This window comes from Ricinus communis, chromosome 6, assembly GCF_019578655.1.
Source record: "Ricinus communis isolate WT05 ecotype wild-type chromosome 6, ASM1957865v1, whole genome shotgun sequence".
Lineage (NCBI taxonomy): Eukaryota > Viridiplantae > Streptophyta > Magnoliopsida > Malpighiales > Euphorbiaceae > Ricinus > Ricinus communis.
The window spans coordinates 21596163-21623747 of NC_063261.1; the positions used below are offsets into that span (position 1 = coordinate 21596163).

Consider the following 27585-nt stretch of genomic DNA (forward strand, 5'->3'; position numbering starts at 1 on the left):
GATGAATAGCTGTAAGAGGAAAAATAGATTCTTTTTCTTTTTTTTGTTATTTTTTAAATTTAATTTGCAAAGGAACACCAAAGGAAATAACCAACGGCACCAACGAACCAAAATTAAATTCCAGAAATAAAATAAGAATTTGATTGAATATAAAAGCATCCACCGTCGAAACTATAATCCAATGAACAAGCTGCTCGAGTGGGCCCTTTCCTTACACGTAGGACAATGACTCAGTCTTACAATTTACTATTGGTTTTGCGTCCTTTTGCCTCTTGTTTGGGAAACATGAAAAGCAATTTTCTTTTGTTTGGGAATATAGGCAGAACATTAACCGCGGAAAGAAAATAAATGACACGTATTTAAATAAATGAATTATATAAATTTAACTATTTAATAAAAATATAGTATATATAAGATTTTTATAAAAAATAAATCAAATTTAATTAGAACTAATTAATAAAAAATAAATAAATTATTTTTACCCTAAGAAAATAAGAATGTTTCATCCCACGTCCTTGACCAATACAGGTCAAGGGGAAAACAACATTTTTGTTTTGTCATTTTTCATATTTAATTTCCCACCTGAGAGTTTATCCAAACAAAGTGTTATTGAACTTGCTCACTTGATGACTTTATTATTTTTATTTATTTATTTATTATTATTCACTGGGAATTAACAATGGCCATCGAACGAAGTCGGCATTTACTGGTTCTAACCACTTTGGTACTTTTGTTATAAAAGCTATTTATTTTTGAGAATATGCTAATTTCAGTTTCTCCCATTTATAATATTAATAGTATCATAAAATATTTATAATATATATATTTTATAAATTTAGACCAACAATAAAATTTTATATTTGAATATTAAATCACATTTTATTTTTTATTAATTAATAAATTATTATCAAATATATCTATTATTAATTAATATAAATATTATTGCGTGCAATTGATTTTTATATTTTACATTTTAAAATTATATTTTTCATAAAAAATTAATAAAATACTGATAAAAATTGATTACTAGAAAGATCTATATTTTCAAATTTCTACATAAATTAAAAGCAGACTATTTTTATGGATAAAGTACCAGTAGAGTAAATAAATTAATAAATGAAATACATAAAATATAAAAAGCTTATTAATAAAAAATAAGAATTGAATTATAATGCAATTAGGGGAATAATTATGTAAATGACTATAGTTAGTTATCTTCATCACTTATATATTTTATATTTCTTAAAATATTTTCACACTATCAGTTGAAAAAAAGGCTAATTGATGAAATATTTAGTTAAAATGATGCCACCATTAGATAACTGAGGACGAGGCGACTGAATTAAAAAGATTGAGGTGAATTAATTACTTCTTTTTTAGAAATGTAGTTTAATTGCACTGTCTTAAAAGGACTAATTGTGACGAAATAAAACATTCGAGTGTTTAATTAACTTTTGCAAAAAAATTCAAGGGTCTTTTTTCACTTTTCTTTTTCCTATTCAAACCATATAAACTTTCTAAACTTATTATAAAATGCACCATTTGGGAATATATCTTTTTTATTATATAATTTATTTGTACCATAAATTAATGACTTTTCACCGCAACCATTTTGTTTTTAAAAGAAATTATAGTACACAAAGTTGAGGTTACGCGTTTTCCAGAAAAAAAAAAAAAAAATTCTTATTATCATCAGGTCCAATAAATCAGCTCTCTGACACGCGAACACAGTTTTTGAAAAATCCCTTCTTCTTTCTTCTTCTTCTTCTTCATTTATTTCTTTATAGTTATAATTATATACTTAATTTTTAAAAATTTCCATTTTCTTATAGTAGTTGTTCTTTTATCTTCTTCAATTCCAATCTTGAAAAAGCTTGTAGCTTTTTACATTTCTCTGTTTCATAGATCAAAAAAGAACTTGAGATTCTTGCTTTTAACTTATTTAGCTTCTACGGAATCAAGAGAAGTGTTCATATATCAGAACCCAAGAATATTGCTCTCTGTTGAATCAAGATAAGCAATCACCATGGATAAAAAGAACTGGAAATTCAGTAGATTTGGAGTTCTATTACTGTTTTTCCTTTACCATAACTTGATCGTTTGTTGCTCTCTCAGTGAAGAAGGTAAATTTGTTTTTTCTTTTCTTTCTTGATCTTATGCTTGTTTCTTGGGAAAATGGAGGATCAAGGGAGAACTGAGAATTTAGTTGGTTTTATGTGCAGGTTTAGCTTTGCTGAAGTTTAAAGAGAGAATAGAGAGTGACCCATTTGGTTCCTTGACGAACTGGAAGGATGATGGTGGTGGAGTTATTGATCATTGTTCTTGGTTTGGAGTTGAGTGCTCTGATGGAAAAGTTGTAATTTTGTATGTCTCTCTCTCTCTCTCTCTCTCTTTTGGTATATTTAGCTTTAACTCAAAAGTATTGACTTTTATTTTATTTTATTTTCTGTTTGGTTGCTGAGAAAATGAAGGGAAAGTACAGAAGTGAGAAATTTTGACACTTGAGAAGCTTTTTTTATACTTCAGTTTGCATAAGCTTTCATTTTTCTTGTTTGTCAAATTTGTAATTCTTGAAGCTAATCAAGTCAACCATGAAAAATTTATAAACAGAAATTTTGAATGTGTTTTAGTTGTTCATTTTATTAATTTGCAGTCTGTTTAGTTATTTATTGCTAGCTAGGAATTAGAATCATTGAACTTTCTTTCTTTAGCTGTGTATCTGATCTCTCTTGTTTTAATGGTATTTCAAAAGGATTTTCTTTTAGTTGTTACACTTGATATATTAATTTTAGAAATAGAGAATTTACATTTTAAAAATTTGAGTTTAGCACATAATATTACTATCTGAGATGTCCTCTGGTTGATTTTTAAAGAAGAACGTAATGTGCAGAAACTTGAAAGATCTTTGTCTCAGAGGAACATTATCACCTGAACTAAGAAAGCTTGTCCGCATAAAATCTATGTAAGTTCTTATGGAACCACTAGTAGATCACTTTACTTTTCATAGTAGAACATTATACATTTTAGTCTTTAAGGTAACACCACTTGAGTTTCACTGCAGAATTTTGCGCAACAATTCTTTTACCGGCATGGTTCCTGAGGGGATTGGAGAATTGAAGGAGTTGGAGGTGCTAGATCTCGGATACAATAACTTCTACGGCCCGCTTCCACCTGATCTTGGCAATAATCTCTCTCTAAGTATCCTGTGAGTTGATTATCTGAAATATTTTTGTTGTTATTGAGGTTATTTTCTGCTTCCATTAGTTTATTAACTCAATTTTGTTTTGCCAATGATTCAGTCTCCTGGACAACAACAGGCTTCTGGTCAGCTTATCACCTGAAATTCATCAACTTAAAGTGCTTTCTGAATTTCAAGTAGATGAAAACGATCTATCGGGTGCAGCAAAAGGATCATCTTGCAATAAAAGATCTGTTGCATGGTATGTTATTGCTGTCCGCTTAAAGATATTTTCTCGTGACATCAGCATAGGTGTTTTCTCTGATTGGTTATAGGAAGTTCATGACAAGTAATGTGGCATTTGTTCATTGACCTCTTTTAGTAACCATCAGATAATGCTGAAAATGGAATTGTTCCCTGCTGAACCTTTTAATATTTCATTAATTTGTTCTTGTATTCCTCCATGTTCCCTGTTTTGTTAACATGATCTTTTTGATGGTTCATGATTTATTAGATAATGAATTTCCCTTCTGCAATTTTTAACAGGAATGTTGTGCAAACTAAAAATGCAATTAATAGACAACTGCTGCAACAAGCGAGTCCTCAAAACAAGGAATCACCATATTCACGAGATCGTTTGATAGCACCTCCTCCTGAAATTGTACAACCAGCATCTGTGCCTTCACCTTCAAATCCAACTGTAAATATTTCTCTTCCATCACCTCCTAATGGGAGCAGTGCACTTGCTCCAAATGATTCCACTTCAAATCCTCTTTTCCCTCCAACCCCATCGCCTCAAAATAGTCCTAGAAAAAATCCCTCTTCAGGTAAGGCTGGAATAATTGCCGGAGCCATAGGAGGCAGTCTACTTCTTGTCATTGCCATTGCTAGCATCTATTTCTGTAAAATTAACAAGGCTACTGTCAAACCTTGGGCAACAGGATTGAGTGGACAGCTTCAGAAAGCATTTATAAATGGTAAGTCTTTTTTGAAGGGGAAAAAATTAATCTTGTGCATTCATTTCGTAGTTTTTTTATAATGCCAGCTGAAGAAACATAATACATCATTTATTAGATGAGCAATTGCTTCTGAAAGCTCACACCCAATACTATTTCTGGACTGGTTGTGCTTGTGCATTTGCTGTGGCAATCACATATTGCAACCATTGAGACCATGAATTAGTATTCTAATAAGGTCTGACATTAATAACGTATATTTAAATCTAGGAGAAGCATATCTCGACCCAGAATAATATTGGAAAGAAACGGAAAAAGGAAGTACTCTTGTAACTACTGTGTATTTGGTTAATGTTTCATCTGGATGCATGAATAGGATAGTTAGAATTGTCGGTCTAATTAATATTTTAAAGATTCTGTGATGACTGCTATAGATGTCTTGTGCTGCCAGTGAGCTAGCAGGTCCATACCTTCTGGCTAGTTTCCTTTCCACATTCACGGGAGTTTGGCACATTCCCATGTTCATGTTCTGACCTTTTGTCTATGTACTTATGTGACTGAAATTGCTTTTCAGGAGTACCAAAGCTTAAGAGATCTGAGCTTGAAGCAGGCTGTGAAGATTTTAGTAATGTAATTGGTTCTTCACCAATTGGTACAGTATATAAGGGAACATTGTCCAGCGGAGTAGAAATAGCTGTGGTCTCTTTTGCAGTGACATCTTCCAAGGATTGGTCCAAGAATTTAGAAGTTCAGTTTAGGAATAAGGTAGTTGATGAACAGACATGATTGAACAATATGTGGTTATGCTGCATTCTGTCACATAATACTGTCTGTATTTATGTTTCAGATTGAGACATTATCAAAAGTTAACCACAAGAATTTTATCAACCTTCTTGGATACTGTGAGGAGGAGGAGCCTTTCACAAGAATGCTGGTTTTTGAATACGCTCCAAATGGGACACTGTTTGAGCATTTACACAGTGAGTTCTTAAGCAAATTCTGGTGTGCTATATCTGATTCAGTTAAAACAGCACTAGTTCAGTGTTTAATCAATTTAAATAATGCATATAGTTTATTTAATCAACAATTAATAGCAAATAAACAAATTAAATCTGCCATCAATCCCCAAATATAATCACAAATGACCTGATAACCTCCCATTTGAGTTGAAAAGAGAAGACAAAAAATAGAGTAGCAATCCCTTTTTGCCGTAGGAAAGGAGGAAAATATTATATACTCTCTATTCTCCATACATTTTCTTTGTCTTCATTTTTCTGGTAGATTGCTGATCTCTAACCATGATTGATTATGCAGTTAAAGAATCTGAGCACCTGGACTGGGCAATGCGGCTGAGAATTGCAATGGGCATGGCTTACTGTTTGGAGCATATGCACCAGCTGAACCCTCCGATAACTCACAACAATCTGAACTCTTCAGCTGTCTCTCTCACTGAAGACTATGCAGCAAAAATTTCAGATATCAGTTTTTCTAATGTGATAACTGCAACTGACATGGAAGGATCAAGCAAGTTCTTAGATACTCCAACAGCACATCCCGAAAGTAATGTTTATAGTTACGGTGTGCTATTATTCGAGATGATAACAGGTAGACTACCTTATTCGGTGGACAATGATTCACTTGAAGACTGGGCATCAGACTATTTGAGAGGGAATCAACCCCATAAAGACATGGTTGATCCTACTCTGGACTCGTTCGAAGAGGAGAAGCTGGAGAGAATTAGTGAAGTGATAAAATCTTGTGTGCACCCAGACCCAAAACAAAGACCATCAATGGGAGAAGTCACTGCAAGGTTAAGAGAGGTAACAGGACTAGTACCTGATGCAGCAATCCCAAAACTCTCTCCTCTTTGGTGGGCAGAACTTGAAATTTTGTCACCGGATGTTAGCTAAATGTAAGGACCAACCTGCCAAGTAATATGATGACAGCTAGAATTTGAAGACAAGATTGTTAAATATGAACTCATCTTCGCAATCGTTAGAGGCACAAAAAAAGCTGTTGCCTGTAAGTTTATATACTTGTATATCTATCATAGCCAAGGGAGAGTTGCTTGTATATAACTGAGAAAGAAAGGACATCTGGTAAATCCTTTCCATTCTTTCTTTTTTTCAATAATTGTATTTTCCTGTTTGGAATTTGAGTGTGAAATGCACCACAAAAGCACATCTATAATATCATGTTTTTTTTTTCTTTGAGGAGAACGTCATGTTGTCCATCTTCTCTCTTTCATCACATATTTGACTGGTTCAGTTGTGAATGATTTTGATAATGGGTTAGCGTAAGAGACTAATTCAGATTTGGCCCTGAGCTAATTGTATTGTTTTAGACTCTTTCAGATGCATTATTTCAATGTAAAGCAGCTGTCAGAACCAAATTGCTGCGAAGGTCAACTCCAGAATATGCCAGGAAATTGCAGTGTGATTGCACATGATCTAATCTATGTGCTTATCGTGCCAATTAAAAAAAGAAAAATCAGATGAACATGGTCAACCGTAAACAGCATATATAATAATTAATTAAGGGAGGGAACATATAGGAAGAATGGGAATTAACCCTAGAGCAGAAATTTGTTACTCGCATATTTAAGATGAAGGAAATTTTTTTTCCAAATTGTCAAATGCCAAATTTCTTACTTTAAATATGATGATGTATATATCACAATAAATAGAAAAGATAACACATATCTATGAATATTTATATTTAATATTAAATAATTAACACATTCTATTATTTAGAACTATGAATTTATGTTAATCATCAATTGATTTGGTATATAAATGGAATTCTAGACAAAAATATGGAATCACGGTTTCACTGCTTCATTTTTTTTCCAAAGAGACCCATATCAGACATAATACTCTCTCTCTCTCATACATGATGAAGAAATGGGGGCATAGTTTTTGTTTAAACAATAACAAGATGGTGGTCTTCACGTACGCACCAACTTTAAGTATGATAATGGTTGACATGCAACTTAGTAGTCCTCACGTAAATCTAAAAGTTCAAGACTCCAAAATCTTATCACATATTTAATTTATCATAACTATTAACTGTATAAATACCATTATTTGCTCTCTAATCTTCAATATGCTCCAAGAACATGGCAAGCAACCAGCTAACAATCTCCCTTTGCACTCTCTTGCTTCTCCAGCTCACCTTCTTGCCCCCGACATCTGCCTATGAAGCATCTGAAAAGAAGGTTGATGTAGTTGTGGAAGGTAAAGTGTATTGCCAAAGCTGTGATCATTATGGTTCATGGTCATTGAGTGAAGCTGAGCCAATCCCTTCTGCCAAAGTTAGTGTGATTTGCAGAAACCACTTGAGACAAGTCAGTTTCTACAAGGCATATCAAACTGATGAACATGGCTACTTCTATTCACAACTTGACGGATTCAAGATGGGGCACAACATTTTGGACCATCCTCTTCAATCTTGCTATGTTAAGCTTGTTTCGTCTCCTATTGCTAAATGCAGCCTCCTCTCCAATGTTAACTATGGAATCAATGGCGCTCCCCTTCGTTATGAGAACAAGATTCTGCGAGGAAGTCACTATGAAGCTGTGGTCTATGCTGCAGGACCCTTGGCTTTTCGTCCTGCTCATTGCCCTCCTGAAACTCACGTCTGATAGACCAAAACTCATCTGTAACCCTTTTGTAATCTTCCTTTGATGCCTTTTTGTACTCTCTTTTGTTGGTCTTGACCTCATTCATACAACCATGTCGTTAATTTATTCTGTTTCTTGAAAGATTTTTACTGCACTAGAGTATTGCATTTTAATTTTCTTTTTTAAATTAGTATCTATATTAATTTAGAGCGTGCCGGATAATAACTTTTGGGATCGCAAAACATTACCTTAAGAGTTTTATCAAAACTACATACTAAAGTCTTGAACTCAAGACATTAATTAAGCTAAAAGAGAATATTACCGTCTCATCTAATACAAACTTAAATTCGCATACTTGAAAAGAATCAGAGATATTCCATCTACTACAAAACTTTCATAAATAGGCATTAAGAATATTATTTGCTTAGTATAAATTAAAAATATAAGTCTCTGATTTATATTCATGTTTACTCTAATTTGTAACCATGTTTATTTGCTAAACTGAACCAATAACATCTTCAAAGCACATACGATATGATCAAAATAGCATTTTGAATATCACAACAAATAGAAAATTATAAGTTCTTCATTCTGCAGTGAAATGAACTCTCCTGCAACACAAATTACAAGTTATTCCTAAAAATCCAATGGCATTCCGAACATCTTATTTATGTCATCCATTGCTTGTTTGGTGAATACAGTGGGCTCAAACAAGTCTGTATCTCTTGCACCAGATGACTTTGGCGGCGGTGGACCTTTTCGTTGCTCAAAATCATCGTCTGGAAGTATTGCAAAACCACCAAATTCTTGCTTCGTAACTGGTGCTTTTTCCTGCTTCTTTGCTCTCTTCTTCCTTACAAAATCTATTGGCTTCCCAAACATGTTATTTATATCATCCATAGCCTCCTTCAAGTTGATTGTAGGGTCTACTAATCCATGGTGGCAAACATTTTCTACTGCTGGTTCATCTAAGATGGTAGACCCAACAAACCTGTGAACAACTGTATCTTCTCTAAGCTTTACTCGGGGTGACCTCTCTGCATGAATATCATCAGAATTTTCAGATGATGGGTCTTTTGGACATGGGAACACAAAAGCATTCAATTTGGGATGTTCAGAAGAGTGAGAGCCTTCTGCCAGATTTTGAGTCTCGCTCTGCTCTACGTGCTCATTCTCATCATTTGTGTATGCATTCTCGCCATTTTCTTCGTCATCAATGAATATCTGAAATGGTTCTTCTTTTTGATGTGACGATTCAGTTCCATTATTCAGATTTTCGTCAATAAAGACATTGAACCCACTGTCCAAATTATTTTCTTTAGGTTGACTTCTTCTTCTAATAATTTGAGCAGTCTCTATAGGCTCTCGAAACATGCTATTGATAGCATTCATGGCTTCCTTCATATTTATAGTTGGATCCACCAGTCCATGATGACAAGCATCTTCTGCTTCAGACTTTCCAACTATGGCAATATCTACAAACTTCACCACTACCGTGTCATCACTATGAAACATCCTGGATTTCCCTGACTCTATTCCTGTAGGCAGTTGATCCTTCATGGACAAATCACCAACAATTTCAGCTTTACATGAATTTGCCAAAACCCCTGTAGATTCCTTCTGCAGCTTCGTTTTCTGAGAGCTTCTGACTAGTATCCCTTTAGGCATATCCTCAATGTTGCATGCATTCTCATTGTTTTCTTCAGTCTTGCGGGCTGAAAGAGGTATTCTGCCAGTCCTAAGTTCCTGGCGCTGCAGGACATCTTTCAAATGTTAGGATGATAAACTCCTACAGACATTGAAGTCAAGTTCAACTGGCAAAATCCAAGAAAAAGAACTACCTGGATTTTCTTCTTCTTGTGTCTTTCCACACGATTAAGGAACTGTTCATATGAGTTCTGTAATTCATCAATAGGCTCTGCAAGGCTGTTCAACATTGGTTCAAGAGACTCAATTTTACAGACAGGAATAAATAAAGTCACGATACACTTTGGAAGAAGGCATAGATGTTCAACATCTAAATTATATAATTTGCTATAGCAGATAGTATTCTTTTCACTGCTTGAAATTCTCTGCATCTGCTTCCTATATCGGTTAAACAAAATACCATAGTATAGCTTCCACCATTCCAAATTGTTAACCAGTCAGAAGGGTACACTTGAAATGAAACTTCTCACAACCACATTTCGTTATTGTTTACTTATATACTTGAAATGCAAGGCTAGATAAGAGATCCAATCAAATGAATAAACCTTTGTTTTATACCTATAATGACAGAATTGGCCGAGGGATGCAACAGAAACATTTAATGAAAATTCACTATAGAAAAAAAGAGGTTCTCTACCTAACAACCTAGAAACAAAGAAACTTACTTCTGCACACCTAAATGGTACATCTTCTCTGCCTCCTCGAATTTCTTAATCTTCTCATAGTAAAGGGCATACGCCTGGTAGAACAATGATCTCTTTACTCCTATGGAATTCATTTCCATTGCCCTCAGTAACATTCTCGGTTCATCTACATAATCCATCTGCTCAAAATGCCCAGTTAAGGGGAAAAAAGAAAAGAAGAAGAGAATAAATTAATAAATTGACATTTAGTAATGAATAAACAGCCAGAAGCCCAGCTATGGCCAAGTTCAATCAAAAAGTAAACTAACAAATAGCGGACAAGTGGCAAAGGTTGCATCCTTTTCGCCCCAATAGTTTGTTAAATTTAAGCAACATACAAGTAATTGCTAATTAAAAAAAAATACTACTTGACAACATAAATGATTCCATTTTGAGCAGCTTTTTAATTATAACTTTCTTTTCTCTTTATTCATTTTATCAGCAACCAAACAAAAGCTAAGAACTTTATGTAAACGCACTAAACAACCAAAGTTCAAAAATCAATAGAATTACACAAACCAAAATGAACAAAATAAACGATTCCAATCGAAAAAAAAGAAAAAAGAAAATGGGTAAATGCTATTTGTTAATTAATTAATTAAAAAAAATTACCAGCTGCAACCAAACACGAAGATAACGCAAATCGTTTCTATAACGACGATCAGACTCAAAAGTCTGTGTACATTTCTGCAGAAAACGAGGTAACTTTTCTTTTAACACATTTGAAGGCAAAACATCCTTCATCTTTTTAATCCCGCTGCAAAAATTTTAAGAAAATAAACCAAAAGATTTATCTTGAGCATATAAATATAAAAGAGACATTAATGTTAAAATGAAAAGCTATTGAATTGGTACCGGAGCCAAGGAAGAAGAGGGTCTTTGCCATTGTAAGATTTGATATCTGAAACTAGTGAAGAGAATAATAGATCGTTTTGAAGTGAGTTTGTTGCCATTTTTCCTGGTTTACGAGTGATTTGATTTCTGAGTTTCAAGTTGAAGTACATGCACACAGGCAAACAAAAAAAACAGAGGCTCTGTTTCTTATTTTTGAATTTCGAGTGCTTTAGCCTTTAGGCGCTTACTTGAGTCAATCTTGGCGTGGCTTTGTGTCTCTAATATTGGGCTTGGTCTTGGGCTCGGGCTCGGGCTCGGGCTTAGGCTCATTGCTTTCTAATAAAAAAAAAAGTTTTATTATACAAATATGTAAAGCATCATTTAAATCATTTTCTGTTTGGCTTTTCATTTAAATCGTTGTTTCAAATTTCTCCAAATTTCCACATAAATGCGACTATGGTAAAATTAAATCATATTTTCACAAACAGATCAAAAATATACAAATTAGTATAATGTTCATATTATAAATTTATAAAAATTAAGCATTGCCTAAAAAATTTGAATTCAAAATTTTTTCACAAGAAATATATGAACATTTCATTAAAAAGTACATTTAGAAATAAAATATAAAAATAAATATCAAATGATAAAAGAATATATATATAAATAAATCTAAAAATCTTTAATCGTGTTGACAGAACAATAAATTATAAATTTTGTAAAAAATATACTAGACTCGATAGTAATAAATCACGTATTTTTTATTAAATTTAATTATTTTAATATCACGTTCAATTTTTTTATTCTTTTCATTCCTTCGTTCCTTCTATAACCACGTCTTAATGTTTGTAAAAGGAGAATTGGAATCTTATTATCCTACAAAGGATGCTTATTTGAAAATGATCATTTTTTTAGTCTAACAAATGGTCTGTTGGATGCAATGATTCAAATCCAAATAGATTATCTCAAGAGAATCTTTTAAAAATATTTTAAAATTAATAAAAAAAATATTATTTTTACTGTATAAATTCTATTTTTAAAAATACAATTTAATTATTTTTTGATTGATTTACTAAAAGACAATCAAAGAAAAAACAAACAACTAAACTCGTAATTTAAAAAATAAAAATTATTATTTAAATGATTTATTAGAAAACAATAAAAGGAAAAAAACAATTAAACACGTAATTTAAAGAAATAAAAAACTATATTTTAAATATTTTAATACAGTAAAAATGAGAAAAAATTTAACCCCGTAATAAAAAATGAGAAACTATGGTTATTTTTGTTAATCTTTTCTTATCTCAGCCTCTTAATCTAACTTGGGCTAGTCCAGCCCAATCCGAATATGAAACGGGCCCACAATTAAATGTGAAGAAAACAAAACAACCACAGCAGTGGCCCAAAAAGGACTAATAGCACTGAACTAAACGCCATTGCAAAGTAAAAACCTCTCTCTAACTTCTAATTCGCCGTTTTTTCTCGCTCCGTTTAAATGGAAAAACCCGACCCGATCGCTGAAAACCCTGATAATGGCGAAGAAGAAGAAGAAGACGACCTGGACGACGACGAAGATGACCTTGAACCCGAACCCGAGCCGCTGAACCCGCGGGCCCGAGAGTCACAAGCAAGAGTAGAAAGGGAAAAAGTGGAAAATCTAATTCGCCGGATGCAAACCGAAACGGTGCCGCTGCGAGTTCATGATGTGATAATCAAAGGAAATGTTAAAACAAAAGACTCAATACTAGAATCCGAAACGGCGTTGCTTAAAGACGTATCGTCGATGCAAGAACTGCTAGAGGCGTCTAAAGTGGTTAATTTTAGGTTACAAGCGCTAGAAGTGTTTGATTCGGTTAGGATTACGCTTGATTCTGGTCCATCGGAACTTGCTGGTACGGCTAATGTGGTTGTTGAAGTTGTGGAGAGTAAAAGTCCTGTTTCTTGTGAAGTTGGTGCATACACCAAAGGCGAGGTATAAATTTAAGTTTGAAATGTTATAGTTTGAGAGAATTCAGTTCTTTTACTTCAAAGTTAAAAAGAATAGAAAAACAAAACAAACGAATGCATTTTAAAGGAAATTCAAATGAAAAGAAATCATGCCTCAGTTGACATGATTCTGCAAGAATTCAATTGAATTTTCTCGCACTTGATTCATTCGGAAGGGCTAAAATGCATTAAGAAAGAGAATAAAATCAGGTCGCAAGTGACATGACTTCTTGCATTCAATTGAAATAAATTTTCGCAAATGATTTTTTTTATAAGTCTTTTCTAAATAAGGCTATTTGAGTGTGTAATATGAAATATATTTTTGTGGCATTCTGTTTTATAAGGGTTTAACAGTTGGAAATGTTGGTGTTCTGGTAAGTAGATGATGAATGCACTGTTTGGGTTTGGTTTTGGAGAAACTGCAAGAAAAGACTAAAAGTGGAAATTTTATGTTACTGGTGTTTCACCAATTGTTTAAGGAAAGTTGGGTTTTTTTTTTTTTTTTAAATTGTATTGGTTATGTCATTTGTTGAGTTCTGTTTTAATAGATGGATGTGTGTTCAAGTTGTACAAATGCAGGGGAATGTAGTTATGGCTTTAGTTGAGTTTTGTTCTAATGGATGGATGTGCTCTTGTCTTGGTCCGGATCATGAGTTTTGGAATGCTTAGGAAATGTGTGTATACGGACATAGGTTTCTTTTTGAATGAGCTTTGGTTATGTGATATGGTTTTTCTATTCAAATGGTTGAATGCAGGGTCTTGTCTTTGTGATTGCTGCTTATTTGATGGTGGAGTTAGTGCTGTTTAATTTTAACAGTTTGATGTAGGAAGCAAAAGTTTTATTGGTCCGTTATACATGTGTCTATTAGTGTTTTAATTTAATACAATCAATAATTGTGCTAGTTGTTACAATGAGTAATGTTAGAGATGTGAAATCTGACCTCTGAACTTTGGTGCATTTAGTTTTATGTGTTGATGCGGCTTTACAATGACATATGAGTAAACGATTTCCCATTTGTAACTTCCAGTGGTTGATGTGTTCTGCATTTGCATATATGTGAAAACTGCATTGGAATTTGGAATTCTGTTCATACATATGAAGCTTGGAACAGTTTACTGGTGATTCATGGCTAGTTTTATGGTCTAAGTTTTAAAATGATTTTCTAGGCTAGATCTTCAACAGTTGAAGGAACTCTCAAGTATAAAAACCTATTTGGTTATGGGGATCTTTGGGATTCCTCTGTGGCATATGGTGGTGACCACATGACTGAGGTAAGTGCTGGTGTGTATGTGCCAAGATTTAAAGGACGTGTAACTCCTCTAACAGCAAGACTATTCCTACTATCCCAAGATTGGCTAAGATTTTCTTCATACAAAGAGCGATCGTTGGGCCTCTCCCTTGGCTTAGTTTCAAGCAGGAACCATGATTTGGTATATAATCTTGCATGGCGCACCTTGACAGATCCATCACAAATGGCGTCCAGGTCAATAAGGAGGCAGCTTGGTCATGGTTTACTTTCATCTTTGAAATACACATTTAAGGTTGACCAGAGAAATTCACCTTTGAGGCCAACACATGGATATGCTTTTGTTTCTACCACTCAAGTTGGTGGTCTTGCACCTGATAGTCGGAGCTTGCGGTTTTTGCGCCAGGTTTATGCTTTTCTTGTACTTGATGTTGTGCTCTTCCTTGTAATTATTTTGTGTAGCTTCCTTCATGCATTGCTGTTCTGATTGTCTTCTCAAATGCTCTCTTTGTTTAACACTTTCGTTTTAACTTCATGAATTTATTCTTCTCTTTGTAAAGTAAGAGAACTTTGTAGTTTTTTACTTCTTCAGTTGCACGTAGACTATATTCTGATGTATAATTTTTTAATGGTAAATTTATTTAAATGGGGGAAAAGGATAATGAAGAATGAGGATTTTCTCCCTTCACTTCTGAATTTGATCTTTTAGTATTGCATTATTAATAATCTAATAGCTTTTGCTAAATAACAAAGGGAACTTATGACTGAATTGTAAATCTACATAATACAAACATAGATTAATGATTTTCTTCATCAAGTTTCTAAAACACCAGATTTTCTGGCCATTATATATTACATGGCAGTTTTCATTTCTATTAATCTGTTTCCTGAGCTTTATGTGGCGTGGTGAAAATCTGTTTTCCCATTGCTTGTATGTCATGTTTAATATGAGCCTAAGAGCCTGAGATTTTGAATTGATCAATTTTATGTTCATTTTATATGGTCTGCTTGCTACAAGGTTCTCTTTCATAATTTTTATTTTAGGAACGCCTTGGTTGCAATTTGTTATAAATTATATGTTGACCTTTTGGACCTTTTAGATGCTTGATGTTATTGTGGGCTTTCTTTCTGTATACCTATGTTTGTTAAGCATTTAATATCTTAAGGCTGGTCTTTCTTTTGACTTAATAGGAACTTGATCTTCGTTATGCAATCCCTCTGGGATTTTTGCGTTCTGCACTCAATCTTGGAATCTCTGTTGGTGTTGTTTTTCCATGGGGAACTGGATTTTCAAATATGCCTTCACCTCTGCCAGAGAGATTCTTTGTTGGTGGCAATTTGTCTCCAGTTTGCACTTTGGGAGGTCCAATGGCATTTTATGGATTCAGGACAAGGGGACTGGGCCCTACTGAGCCTCGAAGGCAGTTGCAAAGTAATTCAACAGATGATAGTGCTGACCCTGGGAGAGATTATCTTGGAGGAGACCTTGCTGTTACTGCTTTTGCAGATCTTTCTTTCGATTTTCCATCCAAGTGGTGTCAAGCAAAAGGAATCCATGGACATGTATTTGCCTCTGCTGGAAATGTTGACAAACTAACTGAAAATGCATACCGAAATTTTTCATTGCAAAAATTTGTGGAATCAAGTCGAAGCACAGTGGGAGTTGGGATTGTTGTCCCTACAAATCTGTTCCGTTTGGAGGTCAGGAATCTGTTAATTGTTTTCAGTTTGAAACTACAAACTAGATAGTAATTTACTTAGGTCTTTATGATTACTGGAGGCAATCCTTTGATCTACTGGAAGTAATCCTAGTTGATGTACTAAAGCATATGCTCAGGTTGATTCTTCAATATATGCTTGGATAGTACTTCAAATGTTTAAATTTTTGAAAAGTGGGAAAAGATCTAGAGGATTCTAATGATTTGGTGGATTGCTTTACATGTTCTACAGCAGGAGGCCTTAAAAATGTCCTTGTGCTACCTTCTGTTATGAGTGTAATTTTACATGACCTTGGCCTTCACTAATTGAATTTATTTTGTTTGCAGTTAAATTACTGCTACATATTGAAGAAATTTGAGTATGAACGTGGAAAGTCAGGGTTCCGAGTCAGCTTCTCCACTCCATCATAGCATTTGGACTGGCAGACTTCTGTTGACACACAAAAGCGATGGCAGATAGTTGAGTTCTCATGTATTTTCCGCATTGCTGAGGATATGATATATCAGACCTCCTCCATTTTTTGTTACAAATGTAATTTTGCATCAAATGTCTTCAGTGGGTCTGGAATTCTCAGAGGCACAAATTGAGGGGATAATTCGATATGTCAAGAATTAACTTGGGCCCTGTGTTTCAGGGTGTTTGATAAAAATGTCAATTTTCCAATTTCAAATGTGGGGAGGATCTGGTTAGATAGTGCTTTGTTTCTCAGTTTCATGACAAAGCAATTTGATTTTTAATAAGGGCACTATTTAACTACTTATCCCAAGTCGTGAATTGTTTTGGCTAAGATTGTAGGTCTGAAGATGCTTTCTCCTGACGAAATCTTATGGTACAAATTCTCTTTGCTCAAAGTTGAGCAGTGTTTTTCCTTTTCCCAGTTTGTGGGCGATAACATTATAGTCATTCGCTAGTAAATCCTTTTGTGTTTAAGAGACTAATCTATGGAGTGCAGCAGGGATTATGGGGATTAGTTGATTTGGGGCTGTGCAAAACTACGCATATTCCAGCTGTAGGCCTAGCCTGAGATGTTCTTAGGCCAAGATCCTATCATAATTACATTGTTATAGCATAGGAGGGTATAAATAAGATACAGTCAGAGCAAATTCTTTAACAAGGAAGAGTAAACAGTCATTATTTGAAAAGGTGGATTTTTAAGCCATAATTTCCATATTAAGCTCTACAAGTTAAGGAGTTGTCTGACAAGTGCTCCTGTACATTATACTTTAGCTGCTAGAGGAGTTGTCCAGGAAGTTGTGTGGTTGTTGGTACCACAGTCGCCTAGGTTGTGTGGTTGCTGGTTATTTCTGTGGGCTGTTGGCATTGATGATGTGCAATTGTGGAATGAAGGCAGTTTAGGCTTACTAAAATGCGTGATTCTTTAAATTTTGTAGACTGTCCTTTTCTTATAGAGACAAAGACATGCGCAGCCCATTGTGACTTGTGTGGATTGCTAATGATTAGTGAAGGAATGGCAATACTATTAATTTCTTTTACTAGTATTGGAGCCTCAGATCAAAAGTGACTGCCCAAAGTATTTTAATATCAGTAGGCTGCCACTATTTGGTCAAAATTGAAGCTTATTTATTTTTATTGCCATTCAAACTGGCATCATCAGAACCATCATTTCTAAAATGGTCCCTGGAAGAAACTATATATAATACCTGTTTGGCTGGATGTTGATGGGCTGTTGTCTATTCTGAAAGGAGCAGCATTAAAATTAAAATTGTTAGAGGAAGCCAGCTTTTCTTAGTGTCTTTTTAAGTCAACAAGAATGACTTGATTTTTAGAGAGTAAGCATTCAAGATTATTCTTTTCTTTCACTAAAGGTGCAATAGTTCATGTGCTCTGTACATTAGGAAGTAATATATTCTCTCATTTTCTTTGTGCATAATTCTCTGTTCAATATAATCCTGAATCAAATTTGAAGTTCTTTCTTTGCAATAATAGAAAAAAAGAAGAAGGAAAGAATACAAATTTTCAAGTTGAGGAGAAAAGAATTGACATCTGAAAGCTATGCATGTGAATCTTAAGTTGTTCTCCAAACAAAACAAAAATAGGGTGTTATCTTGTTTCTGGATATTGTTTTTTATGTTATATCTTCCAATCTACAAAGGTCAATGACTTGGTCTTTCTTTGCAGACTAATCCTATTGTGGTAATTGTTTTCCTGATTATGATTGTTCCTTTCTTATTTAGTGAGATTTAAAGTGTAAAATTCCGTTTAATCCGAAATTTTCTTACCAATTAATCATTGTTAATTTCTTTTTGAAAATGTATTATTTAATTATAGATTAAACATTAAACTGTTTTGATAATTATAAGTTCGACTTTTCTAATCTATTGTTTCTTTGTTAGAATCTCTTTGAATCTTAGTTCGGGAAGTCTTTAATACTCTTTGTGGAATTTGTATATTACCCTTTTATTGGATTTAATCACCTAATACAAATTAAAAAATTATTACGAATTAATAATATTTAAGTGAATTTTCACTATTTAAGTGATTTTTTATTATTATTATTTCTCGATTGTATTTTTTTATTTGAATTCTTGATTAAAATCTATTTTATTATTCAATCAATGAAGCATTCATAAATTTTTATTTAAAAAATCCAATTATATAGTATTTTACTCATTTAATGAAAATCTGTTTTGGATTCTCAAATCTCATAGTCACAGTATGCATATCTAAAAAGCAGAAACGTAAAAAATTTAAATTATTTATTATTAACTCAGGTAATTAGTATGTTTACTCGTGCGTTTGACCTTTATGGAGTTGCCTTTTCGTACATTTGTTTAAAACAAAATAATTAATCAATTTTACAACTTTTTGTAAATTTGTACTCAAGAGTATTAGTATTATTCACATTAACAATCATTTTGATGACTTATAGGCTTAATCTAACAGTTGATGCAATCTCAATTTAAAAAAAAAACTAGTCATTTACGTTATTATTGTTTTGATTATAAAATTAAATTGATAGATATAATTTAATAAAATATTTAATATTTAATATTAACTTATAATATTTTAAAAAATAATAGCAAACTAACTATTTTAAAAAATATTTAATTTTTTAATAATATTTTTCATTTCAATTGGTGCATAGGTCTTCTGTATGCATGATATCCATCAAATAATTTAATTACTTATTAGCTTTACTTTTTCTTAATTAATCAAAGTATCAAAAATATTAATGATCTATGTTTACCAAGTTTCATAATTGACCAGACAGTAATTTCAATTTAATTAATTAAGTTTTCCATTCAAAGTAACTACTCTGTTTAGTTGATTACTGTAATTAGTTGACTAGAAGTAGACACAGTTTAATTATTCAACCTGCTAAGCTGAATGTGTAATTATATGATTATTACTTATATATATAAATGTAACATTAAACAAATATATGGAATGACGAAGCTAAAGATTTAACTCAAGAAAAAATAATATATAACATTTACCATAGGTTTTAATCAACCAATATTGGTAAATGATTAAATAAAAGAAATTCAAACAAATAAGTTTTTTGGAAAAAATAATATATAACATTTACCATAGATATAATCAACTAATATTGGTAAATGATTAAATAAAAGAAATTCGAACAAATAATTTGTTTAACTTTTATGAGTAAAAATTAATTAAAAGGGAGTTGAGTGAATTTAAAATTTTATTTAAATTTAAAAACGTTAATTCAGTACATATATATTTATTGTTGTTGATTGAATAAGTAAATGCATACATTTTACAATCGAATCGTGGATTTTATTTACAAATTGACAATGACTCATTTCTAACAAAAATTATTTTAGATAAATTTATGTAGAAAAAAGAAAAAAAATTCATATTTATATGAAGGAGTCGTTCTGATGTACTATAGGTATAACTTATTATATGAATCTATAAAATTAATTTTATTTTAATATTATAATTTATAAAAATAATTAAATACTAAATCAATAAGTTATATATAGTATTTAATTATTGATCAACCGAATATATTATTTTTATTTATTAAAATTTATAGTCTATTTTTAGAATTTAATCAATAGTACTCTATAACTATGAGATTCACCTACATAATTTTAATTTATATAAATAAAAAAAACTATATATCAATTTATTTATAATTTAATTAGTAGAATGATGTATATAATTAGTTAATTATTTCAAATAATACTGGTTAATTGTCTAAAAATTTTAACAAATTACATGTATAATGGTAGAGTACTACAATGGTACTATATCAAAACCCTATATGAAGTATATCTATCATATGGTCCTAATTTATCACGTCCTAGCAAGAAGACTTCAACTCAAATTATATCAATTTAATTTCATTCATATTTTTTAAAATTTTATTCCACTATAATATTATTATTATTATATTTTCTTAATTAAAAGTCTCAAATTTATATATTTCCAGCAATATTCATTAATGATATTATAATAAATATAAAAATTACTTTTTATTCTATAGTTTACTATATTAAGTTTTATTAAGTTAAAAATATTATAGAAATAATAAGATGATTAGGAGTTTGAAGAAGATTAGATGATTATGACGATAAATACAAATGGAAATGATAATAAAATGCAGGAAAAGACAGACATCCTCGTTCCCAGAAGGACAGGCAGATCCGCATCAATAGGTTCACGTTTTCTCATGCACAAACAATACAAAAACTTTATATTATTATTTACCACTAATCTTTTCTTTATTATCTTAAAAAAAAAAAAAACAATGGTCCTGTTAAGAGTTGACTTTACAGGTTGTTGTTGATGGAGAATCTCTCTCAGACTAAACCTAATTAAGCAGCTAATTATTGGTACTTTTGTTTATTTTAATTTACTAATTAGTAGTAATTATGAATTAAATATTACCCATCTTCACCTCTTGCCCGTCTTTTCCAATTAAAAAATAGTATACGCTTCCATTTTCATGATTAACGTATTAATCTTTAATAATGTTTGTTGATGTCTCTTATGATACAATCTAATTTTAAAATCAAATAGTAGAGTGTTGAGAAATAAAGCTAATAATTACAGAAATATAAATAAACAAGCAAGAAAAATAAGAACACGAGGATTCAACGAGGTTCGGCAATATGCCTACGTCCTCAGGAACGATGAGCGGCTGTATCTGTTATTATTTGATAATAATTCACTAATTAGGTTATAACTACAAAAGATATATATATATATATATATATATATATATATATATATATATATATATATATATATATAACTTTTGGTACAATTATAAAAATACCTCAGACCGCCTCCACTCGCTCACTCCGCTCTGCTTTAGCATCTGTCTCTTAAATTGGTATACGAGTCATACCCAACATAGAAGTAAAACAACAAATGGGGAACAATGTGAACCATAAATGAAAAGGGAAAAAGAAATGGATTAAAGAGATTCTTGGCAAGCATTTGCCATTACCCTCAAACTCCAATAGTAGAGTGTTGAGAAATAAAATTAATAATTACATAAATATAAATAAACAAGCAAGAAAAATAAGAACACGATGATTTAACGAGGTTCGGCAACGTGCTTATGTCTTCAGAATCGATGAGCGGTTGTATCTGTTATTATTTAATAATAATCCACCAATTAGGTTATAAATACAAAAGATATATATATATATATATATATATATATATATATATATATATATATATATATATATATATATATATTACTTTTGGTACAATTACAAAAATACCCTGTACCGCTCCACTCGCTTACTCCGCTCCGCTTCAGCATCTGTCCCTTAAACTGGTATATGAGCCATATCCAACATAGAGGTAGACAAAAAAATGGGGAACAATTTCAACCATAAATGAAAAGGGAAAAAGAAATGGATTAAGAGATTCTTGCCATTACCCTCAAACTCCAATAGTAATGGAAATCTAATCTGAAATATATTATGTTTTCAAAGAAACAACATTATTTGTTGGACGGCATTGAATTGTCTCAAGAGACTCGTGATAATGGGGAAGTAGTTTTTAGCTAAGGAAATAAAAGAAAAAGAGTGGTGAAACTAAAAGGCTTTAGTTAGTGGTTATGTTATATAAATGTCATTTAAAGGTTCAACTGCATGGCTTATAATTGCTGCTAGATTACACGAGGATGGAATTTTAGATTTCATATACATACAAAAGTTTGCCATTTTTGAGAGATTCTTGTGTCAAGACTCAAAAGCCAAAACTCATATGTGTGCATACAAAAGATATAAATGGTTGTTTTGGTGAGTTGGACATCTTAACAAGTTTTCTTTTTGTTCTACAAGAAATATATATTGAAGCTTTTTTAAATAAAAAATCCAAATTTAAAATTTTATTTAAATTGAGATATCATTTATTGTCGAATTAAGTCGATGGTGTGTATTTCGTAATTTAATTTTAAATTTTTATTTCTCAATCAATAAATTAAATAAGGGAAAATATACTATATATATATATATATATATATATATATATATATATATATATATAAGTCTTTTAAAGAAAATAATTTAATATATATATTTATTTTGATACAAAAGAAATTATTTTAAAATATATACTTATTTCTTATACACAAATATTACATAACGTATAATCTTTGTATTCATCATATAATATATATGATTAATAACTTACTGTTCATTCATTATAAAAGAATTTTTTTTATGGAATTAATAAGAAAATTTAAATGAACTAGATCGAGGAAAAATAAATTATATTAATTAATAATGGCTCATCATCTATATGGATCAAATGATACATGAGAAATTAAATCATGTTGACATTTTAATTTTGGAGAAATAGGACCACGTATTTATAACATTTCTTCTTTCTTTTTATACCTAAATCTCAAACCTCAGACACCAAAAATAAAAGTGTTGTATAAGAAGAGAAAGAACTCAAATCTCTCTTCTCAAATTATATATATATATATATATATATAATCATGGCTAGCTGGAGCTTGTTGACAACATTGATGAAGCTGTTACCAAAGTCTAAAAGATTTCCTAACTCTCTCTACTTTTTTTTTGGGTTTATTATATGTGCTTCATGCTATTCAAAAAGTGAAGTCAATGACTTTTTAACATTTGTTTTGCTTTTTAGACTCAATAGTCCATCTGGGTTTTGTTCAGTTCCACTATAATTTATTGTACATTTTGTTCAATTCAAATGCCACAATCTCATGAAAATTCCCTTCTCTATTAATTCTGTTCTTTTAATATATAGCATCATATACCTAAACCCATGTCATTATTAATCATCAATATAAGGCCAAATACTCAATTCATACATATACATAGATGTCCATAAGATTGAATTGTATAGTGCTTAAAATTCCTTTTTAACATTCCCTTATGTTCTATTATTAATTAGGTGGCCCACTCCAAGACCATATAGTGATCACAAATGTAGAGGAAATTAATCAAAGGGAGATCATTAGATATATACAAGGGATTCATGTTGTGCATGGATTTAATTAGGTGGGTAATGTTAGTTAATAATAGTATATGGAAAATCAAATTAAGGGGTAATCAATAAAGTACACACATATTTAAAGAGCTATTGAAATAAGAGACCAATGTTACAGAGTAGTCTTCACGTCCGGACAGAGACATACCCGTGATTCTCGATCCAAAGACAATCCCATTTCCCATTTCCCATTTTTCTTTTTCTTTTTAATATATATATATATATATATATATAGCTTTAATTTATTTGATTCATACTATATATTCATTTTAATGGCATCTAAATACTTCTATGTGTGAATAGAGTTATTTAATATTTTAATGTAGGGAAGTAGAGTGTAAGCCTAATTTAATATTATTGACATATGCATATACTTGTTCACAAATGCATATGCACATTGTCAAGAATTATTTTATTTTAATATATATATATATATGCTTTTATGAAGTGTACAATATATAAATCAGTTTTTTCATTTAAAAAAAGGAAATCAATTTAAGTAAGTTGCACATGGCTTTAATTCGATCTCCCACCTTTTCAACATTTTGAATTTCATTTTTTACTTGTATTTATATGTTAAATTGCATGTTTTTTTATTTATTGACAAGTGATTCAGTCTTTCCATTTCTTAGGATTTTATATTTAAAATTTAGATTAATTTAAATTAAAATTTATAGGTGTGTAATATTTATAAAATAATATGCATAATTTAGCCGGTTTAAATGTTTTTCAGTTTCGACTTTTATATTATATATTATAAATATATAAATACATGATTAAAGTTATCTTTTTTATTTCAGATTTTTATTTTCATTTATAAACCAAATTGGTAAACAAGCAATACATATTTAATAATATTAAATAATTGAATTGATAAAGTGTGAACCATAAATTATAAAGTTAACTCAATCACACATATTGTATATATGTTGGTAGATTTGAGAAAGGTATCTCCATTTGTTGTAAGGTCTAGGGTTTTCAATTCCAAGTGTTGAATATATTTCTGCCAGTGCTTATCATCTTTTAGTTTCAAAAGGGAATTCCAAGTTTCCATTTCTTTTCTTCCTCTGAGGTAAGAGAGAGAGAGAGATAAACTGAAACATCAACCAAAAGAAGAAAGAAAGTCATCTCTAACACAAACTAGATGCCACTAAATTCCTGAACACTGTTTTCTTGAAATCATTATATCATATCATAGGCAATATAGAAAAAGAATTGATAAGGATTACAGCTAAGAAAAGATGAAGGAAATTAGTGATAGTTTTGAAGATTCCAAGTCATCAAGCTGTTCTCCCAAGAAAGTTGACGAAGATGATGAGGAAGTAAAGAGAAGTTGCTTCAAGCCAAGAAATAGAGAGAGCTCTAGCAATGATAGCTCAGTTGATCATGAAGAGATTAGTGAAAAAAAGGAAGGATCGAAAGCTACTAGATCTGTCCGGCAATATAACCGGTCCAAGATGCCTAGACTCCGGTGGACGCCTGATCTTCATCTTTGCTTTGTTCATGCAGTTGAAAGACTAGGCGGAGAAGAAAGTTAGTTCTTGTTCAACTCTACCTATCCTTCTTCTTCTTCTTCTTCTTCTTCTCCTTCTTCCCTTTTTCTGGTTAATGATTTTGATCCTTTTTCACTTATTAGTGATCTACTAATAATGGGACTTACCAATTAATAATAGGGGCAACACCAAAGTTGGTTCTTCAAATGATGAACATCAAAGGCCTTAGCATAGCTCATGTAAAAAGCCATCTTCAGGTATATATGTATATATCTATATTAATAATTTCAACCTATAATAATTATATATTTCATGAAAGTTTCCTGCTATCAACTACTTATGCTGAAAGTGCTGATGTTTAGTTTTCCTGTCTGAATTTTGGTATTATTTTTGTTAGATGTATAGAAGCAAGAAGATTGATGATGCTAATCGAGGTAATCCTTAATTCGAGATATGCAGTACATAATTCATGATAATATAATTAGGGTTTCTTTCTTTTTTATTTTTTATTTTTATTTTATTCGGTGAAGTTCTCTTTTTGAGTTTATGAGAATATGTTGGCACAGAGCAAGGGCTTATTTCTGAAGGAGGTGATCGTAATATCTTTAACCTTGGCCAGATTCCTATGCTACAAACTTTCAATCAAAAGCCTTTCGCTAATTTTAGGTATGAGGAGATATTAAATCATGAAATTGAGATTGAAAGTGCAATAAGATTGTTATTAACACTGATCTAATTTCTTTCCTTCAAGATATGGAGATGCTTCTCGGAGATCTTTCATGGGAGGAGCTGTCATTCATAGAGGAAAACAAGGAATCAACGGCTCAGAATCTGATAGATTTCTTGGATGCAATAAGAATCAAAATTCACTTACTTATAATTCAAATGTTTGTTTTCCTTTTCTCAATGAACAAATCAATCAGTCTCTCGAAGAGTTTAAGTCATTTCACAGATCCTGGCGGATCGAAAGCAAACCAAATTCAATGGATTCCAACTTGTTCATAACCAAGTTGCAAGAAAGAAGAGGAATAGACCAAGCAGATTGTATCAGCAACAATAGCTCCATTAACAAAAATTTGAAAACAATTCAAGAAACACGGAACGGGCTAAAGAGGAAGACTAGTTTAGATGCAGATTGCAACTTGGATTTGAATTTGTCCCTGAAAGTAACAGTAAAAGATCATGATGATGATAATGATGGAGTCCTTGACCATGAAATGGGTGTTGAGAGTGAAGAATTAGTTTATTGTAGTACTTTATCTCTTTCTTTATCTTCATCTTCGTCTTCAAAGCTTAGTGGGTTGAAAGAAGAAGATGGAAGAAGAAAAATTAAGGAAGCAAGAAGGACAAGCACTCTTGATCTGACTTTATGAATGAGACAATTCTAAGTGAGATCATGGAGTACTTGTTCAGGAACACAATATGCCTGATATGATTGATGATCAAATGTCATATTTTGTACCAAAACAAAAGGTAAATAATAGTCATCTATTATTTCGTCTTCAACTTCTTTTTTGTTGCTTTTTTTGCTGTTGTTGTTTCCTGTGCATGCAATACAAGCTAGTTAGGTTTCAATGTGGTGATATCCAAGAAATAGGTTAATATTTTTAGCATTACAAGATATGCACAATGGCTTCTAGGTATTGTTTTCAGAGTTGAACCATAAATGTATAGGGTTTTTTATTTATCTTGGAAACTCTTGCCTGATTGTCTGATACCCAGAAAAGTAGAATTGAAAAACAGGATCTTGAAATGCTCAAATCATACAAAACCTTTTGTTATGTTATCCCTGAAACTGTGCTACTATAAACGACAAACATTTCTCTCTCTCTCTCTCTCTATATATATATATTCTTATGAACCTCTATTTATTGGATAAAAGTACCTTACAAAAGCTGTTATTTAAATTGTGTTTTGTCCAGGCCATCTTGGAGAAGTACTTATATGTATAATTTGTTATTGAATAATACATATATATAATTATTGTTTCCAAGAATTTAAAAATGAAATTCTGGAGAACATGTGCAGCTCTTGTTGACTTGGAAGTGCAAACAATGATACTTTTCTTTGGAGAACAAAGTATTATTTTATTTAATTAGTACTATTGTAGGTTTTGCGAAAAATAATAATGATAAAGTTTCTTTATTGCAATTATCATAACCATAAACATATAGGTGGAGTAGTTTTGCAACTAAGAATCTTAGCTTTAGTTTCTGTATAAACATGTTAACAGGAATAATCTCATTATTATCAAATTAATTGTTCTAAGCTTCATGTTCTTGTCTCATCATATTTTAGTGCATGCATTTTCAGACCATACACTTTATGATTTTGAAGAATGTTATAGGTGCAAATTCCATTCATCAATATTTTTATTTTTATTTTTTACAATTTCCAGGATTCTATTTACTAAAATATATCTTGTATAATTTATACCATGTGAATTTGCATTCTATATTGTCTTTCTCTAAGTTTTATATATTTCATTTTTTTGAAATGATATTTATGTGAAGAATTAAGATTATTTTTGGCTACTATTAATGTATTACACCTTGTAATTGGACTAATGAAAAGTATAAAGTAATTATAAACTTTAAAATATTTGTCTCTTTCTCTTTCTTCTAATATAAAAGACTTAAAATATATATTATTTCATCCAATCAATTAAATACGTGTAA

General features: G+C 31.3%; 5 protein-coding genes across 5 annotated transcripts; 4 read left to right on the forward strand and 1 right to left on the reverse strand.

Annotated features, from left to right (window-relative positions):
* The first annotated feature begins 1658 nt into the window (after nucleotides 1–1658).
* Nucleotides 1659–6353, forward strand: LOC8265706 (inactive receptor-like serine/threonine-protein kinase At2g40270). The gene is made up of 9 exons (XM_048375239.1): nucleotides 1659–2123; nucleotides 2223–2364; nucleotides 2891–2962; nucleotides 3062–3205; nucleotides 3300–3440; nucleotides 3725–4155; nucleotides 4709–4899; nucleotides 4982–5114; nucleotides 5449–6353. Exons 1-9 carry the CDS (start codon nucleotides 2027–2029, stop codon nucleotides 6042–6044), a joined length of 1947 nt encoding a protein of 648 aa, XP_048231196.1. The 5' UTR covers nucleotides 1659–2026; the 3' UTR covers nucleotides 6045–6353.
* A 723-nt stretch (nucleotides 6354–7076) lies between these two features.
* LOC8265705 (non-classical arabinogalactan protein 30) lies at nucleotides 7077–7929 on the forward strand. Its single transcript, XM_002528283.3, has one exon. It carries the CDS (start codon nucleotides 7253–7255, stop codon nucleotides 7775–7777), a length of 525 nt encoding a protein of 174 aa, XP_002528329.2. The 5' UTR covers nucleotides 7077–7252; the 3' UTR covers nucleotides 7778–7929.
* A 362-nt stretch (nucleotides 7930–8291) lies between these two features.
* Nucleotides 8292–11209, reverse strand: LOC8265704 (probable inactive serine/threonine-protein kinase bub1). Its single transcript, XM_002528282.4, has 5 exons — nucleotides 11002–11209; nucleotides 10759–10903; nucleotides 10129–10286; nucleotides 9598–9682; nucleotides 8292–9508 (listed from the first exon to the last, which is right to left on the reverse strand). Exons 1-5 carry the CDS (start codon nucleotides 11148–11150, stop codon nucleotides 8393–8395), a joined length of 1653 nt encoding a protein of 550 aa, XP_002528328.2. The 5' UTR covers nucleotides 11151–11209; the 3' UTR covers nucleotides 8292–8392.
* A 1163-nt stretch (nucleotides 11210–12372) lies between these two features.
* LOC8265703 (sorting and assembly machinery component 50 homolog B) lies at nucleotides 12373–16692 on the forward strand. The gene is made up of 4 exons (XM_002528281.4): nucleotides 12373–12952; nucleotides 14134–14619; nucleotides 15405–15914; nucleotides 16259–16692. The coding sequence occupies exons 1-4, from the start codon at nucleotides 12476–12478 to the stop codon at nucleotides 16340–16342; spliced, it is 1557 nt and encodes a 518-aa protein (XP_002528327.2). The 5' UTR covers nucleotides 12373–12475; the 3' UTR covers nucleotides 16343–16692.
* Nucleotides 16693–24374: 7682 nt separating this feature from the next.
* Nucleotides 24375–26733, forward strand: LOC8265702. Its single transcript, XM_002528280.4, has 5 exons — nucleotides 24375–24947; nucleotides 25088–25164; nucleotides 25305–25341; nucleotides 25474–25573; nucleotides 25659–26733. The coding sequence occupies exons 1-5, from the start codon at nucleotides 24656–24658 to the stop codon at nucleotides 26278–26280; spliced, it is 1128 nt and encodes a 375-aa protein (XP_002528326.2). The 5' UTR covers nucleotides 24375–24655; the 3' UTR covers nucleotides 26281–26733.
* Nucleotides 26734–27585: the final 852 nt, after the last annotated feature.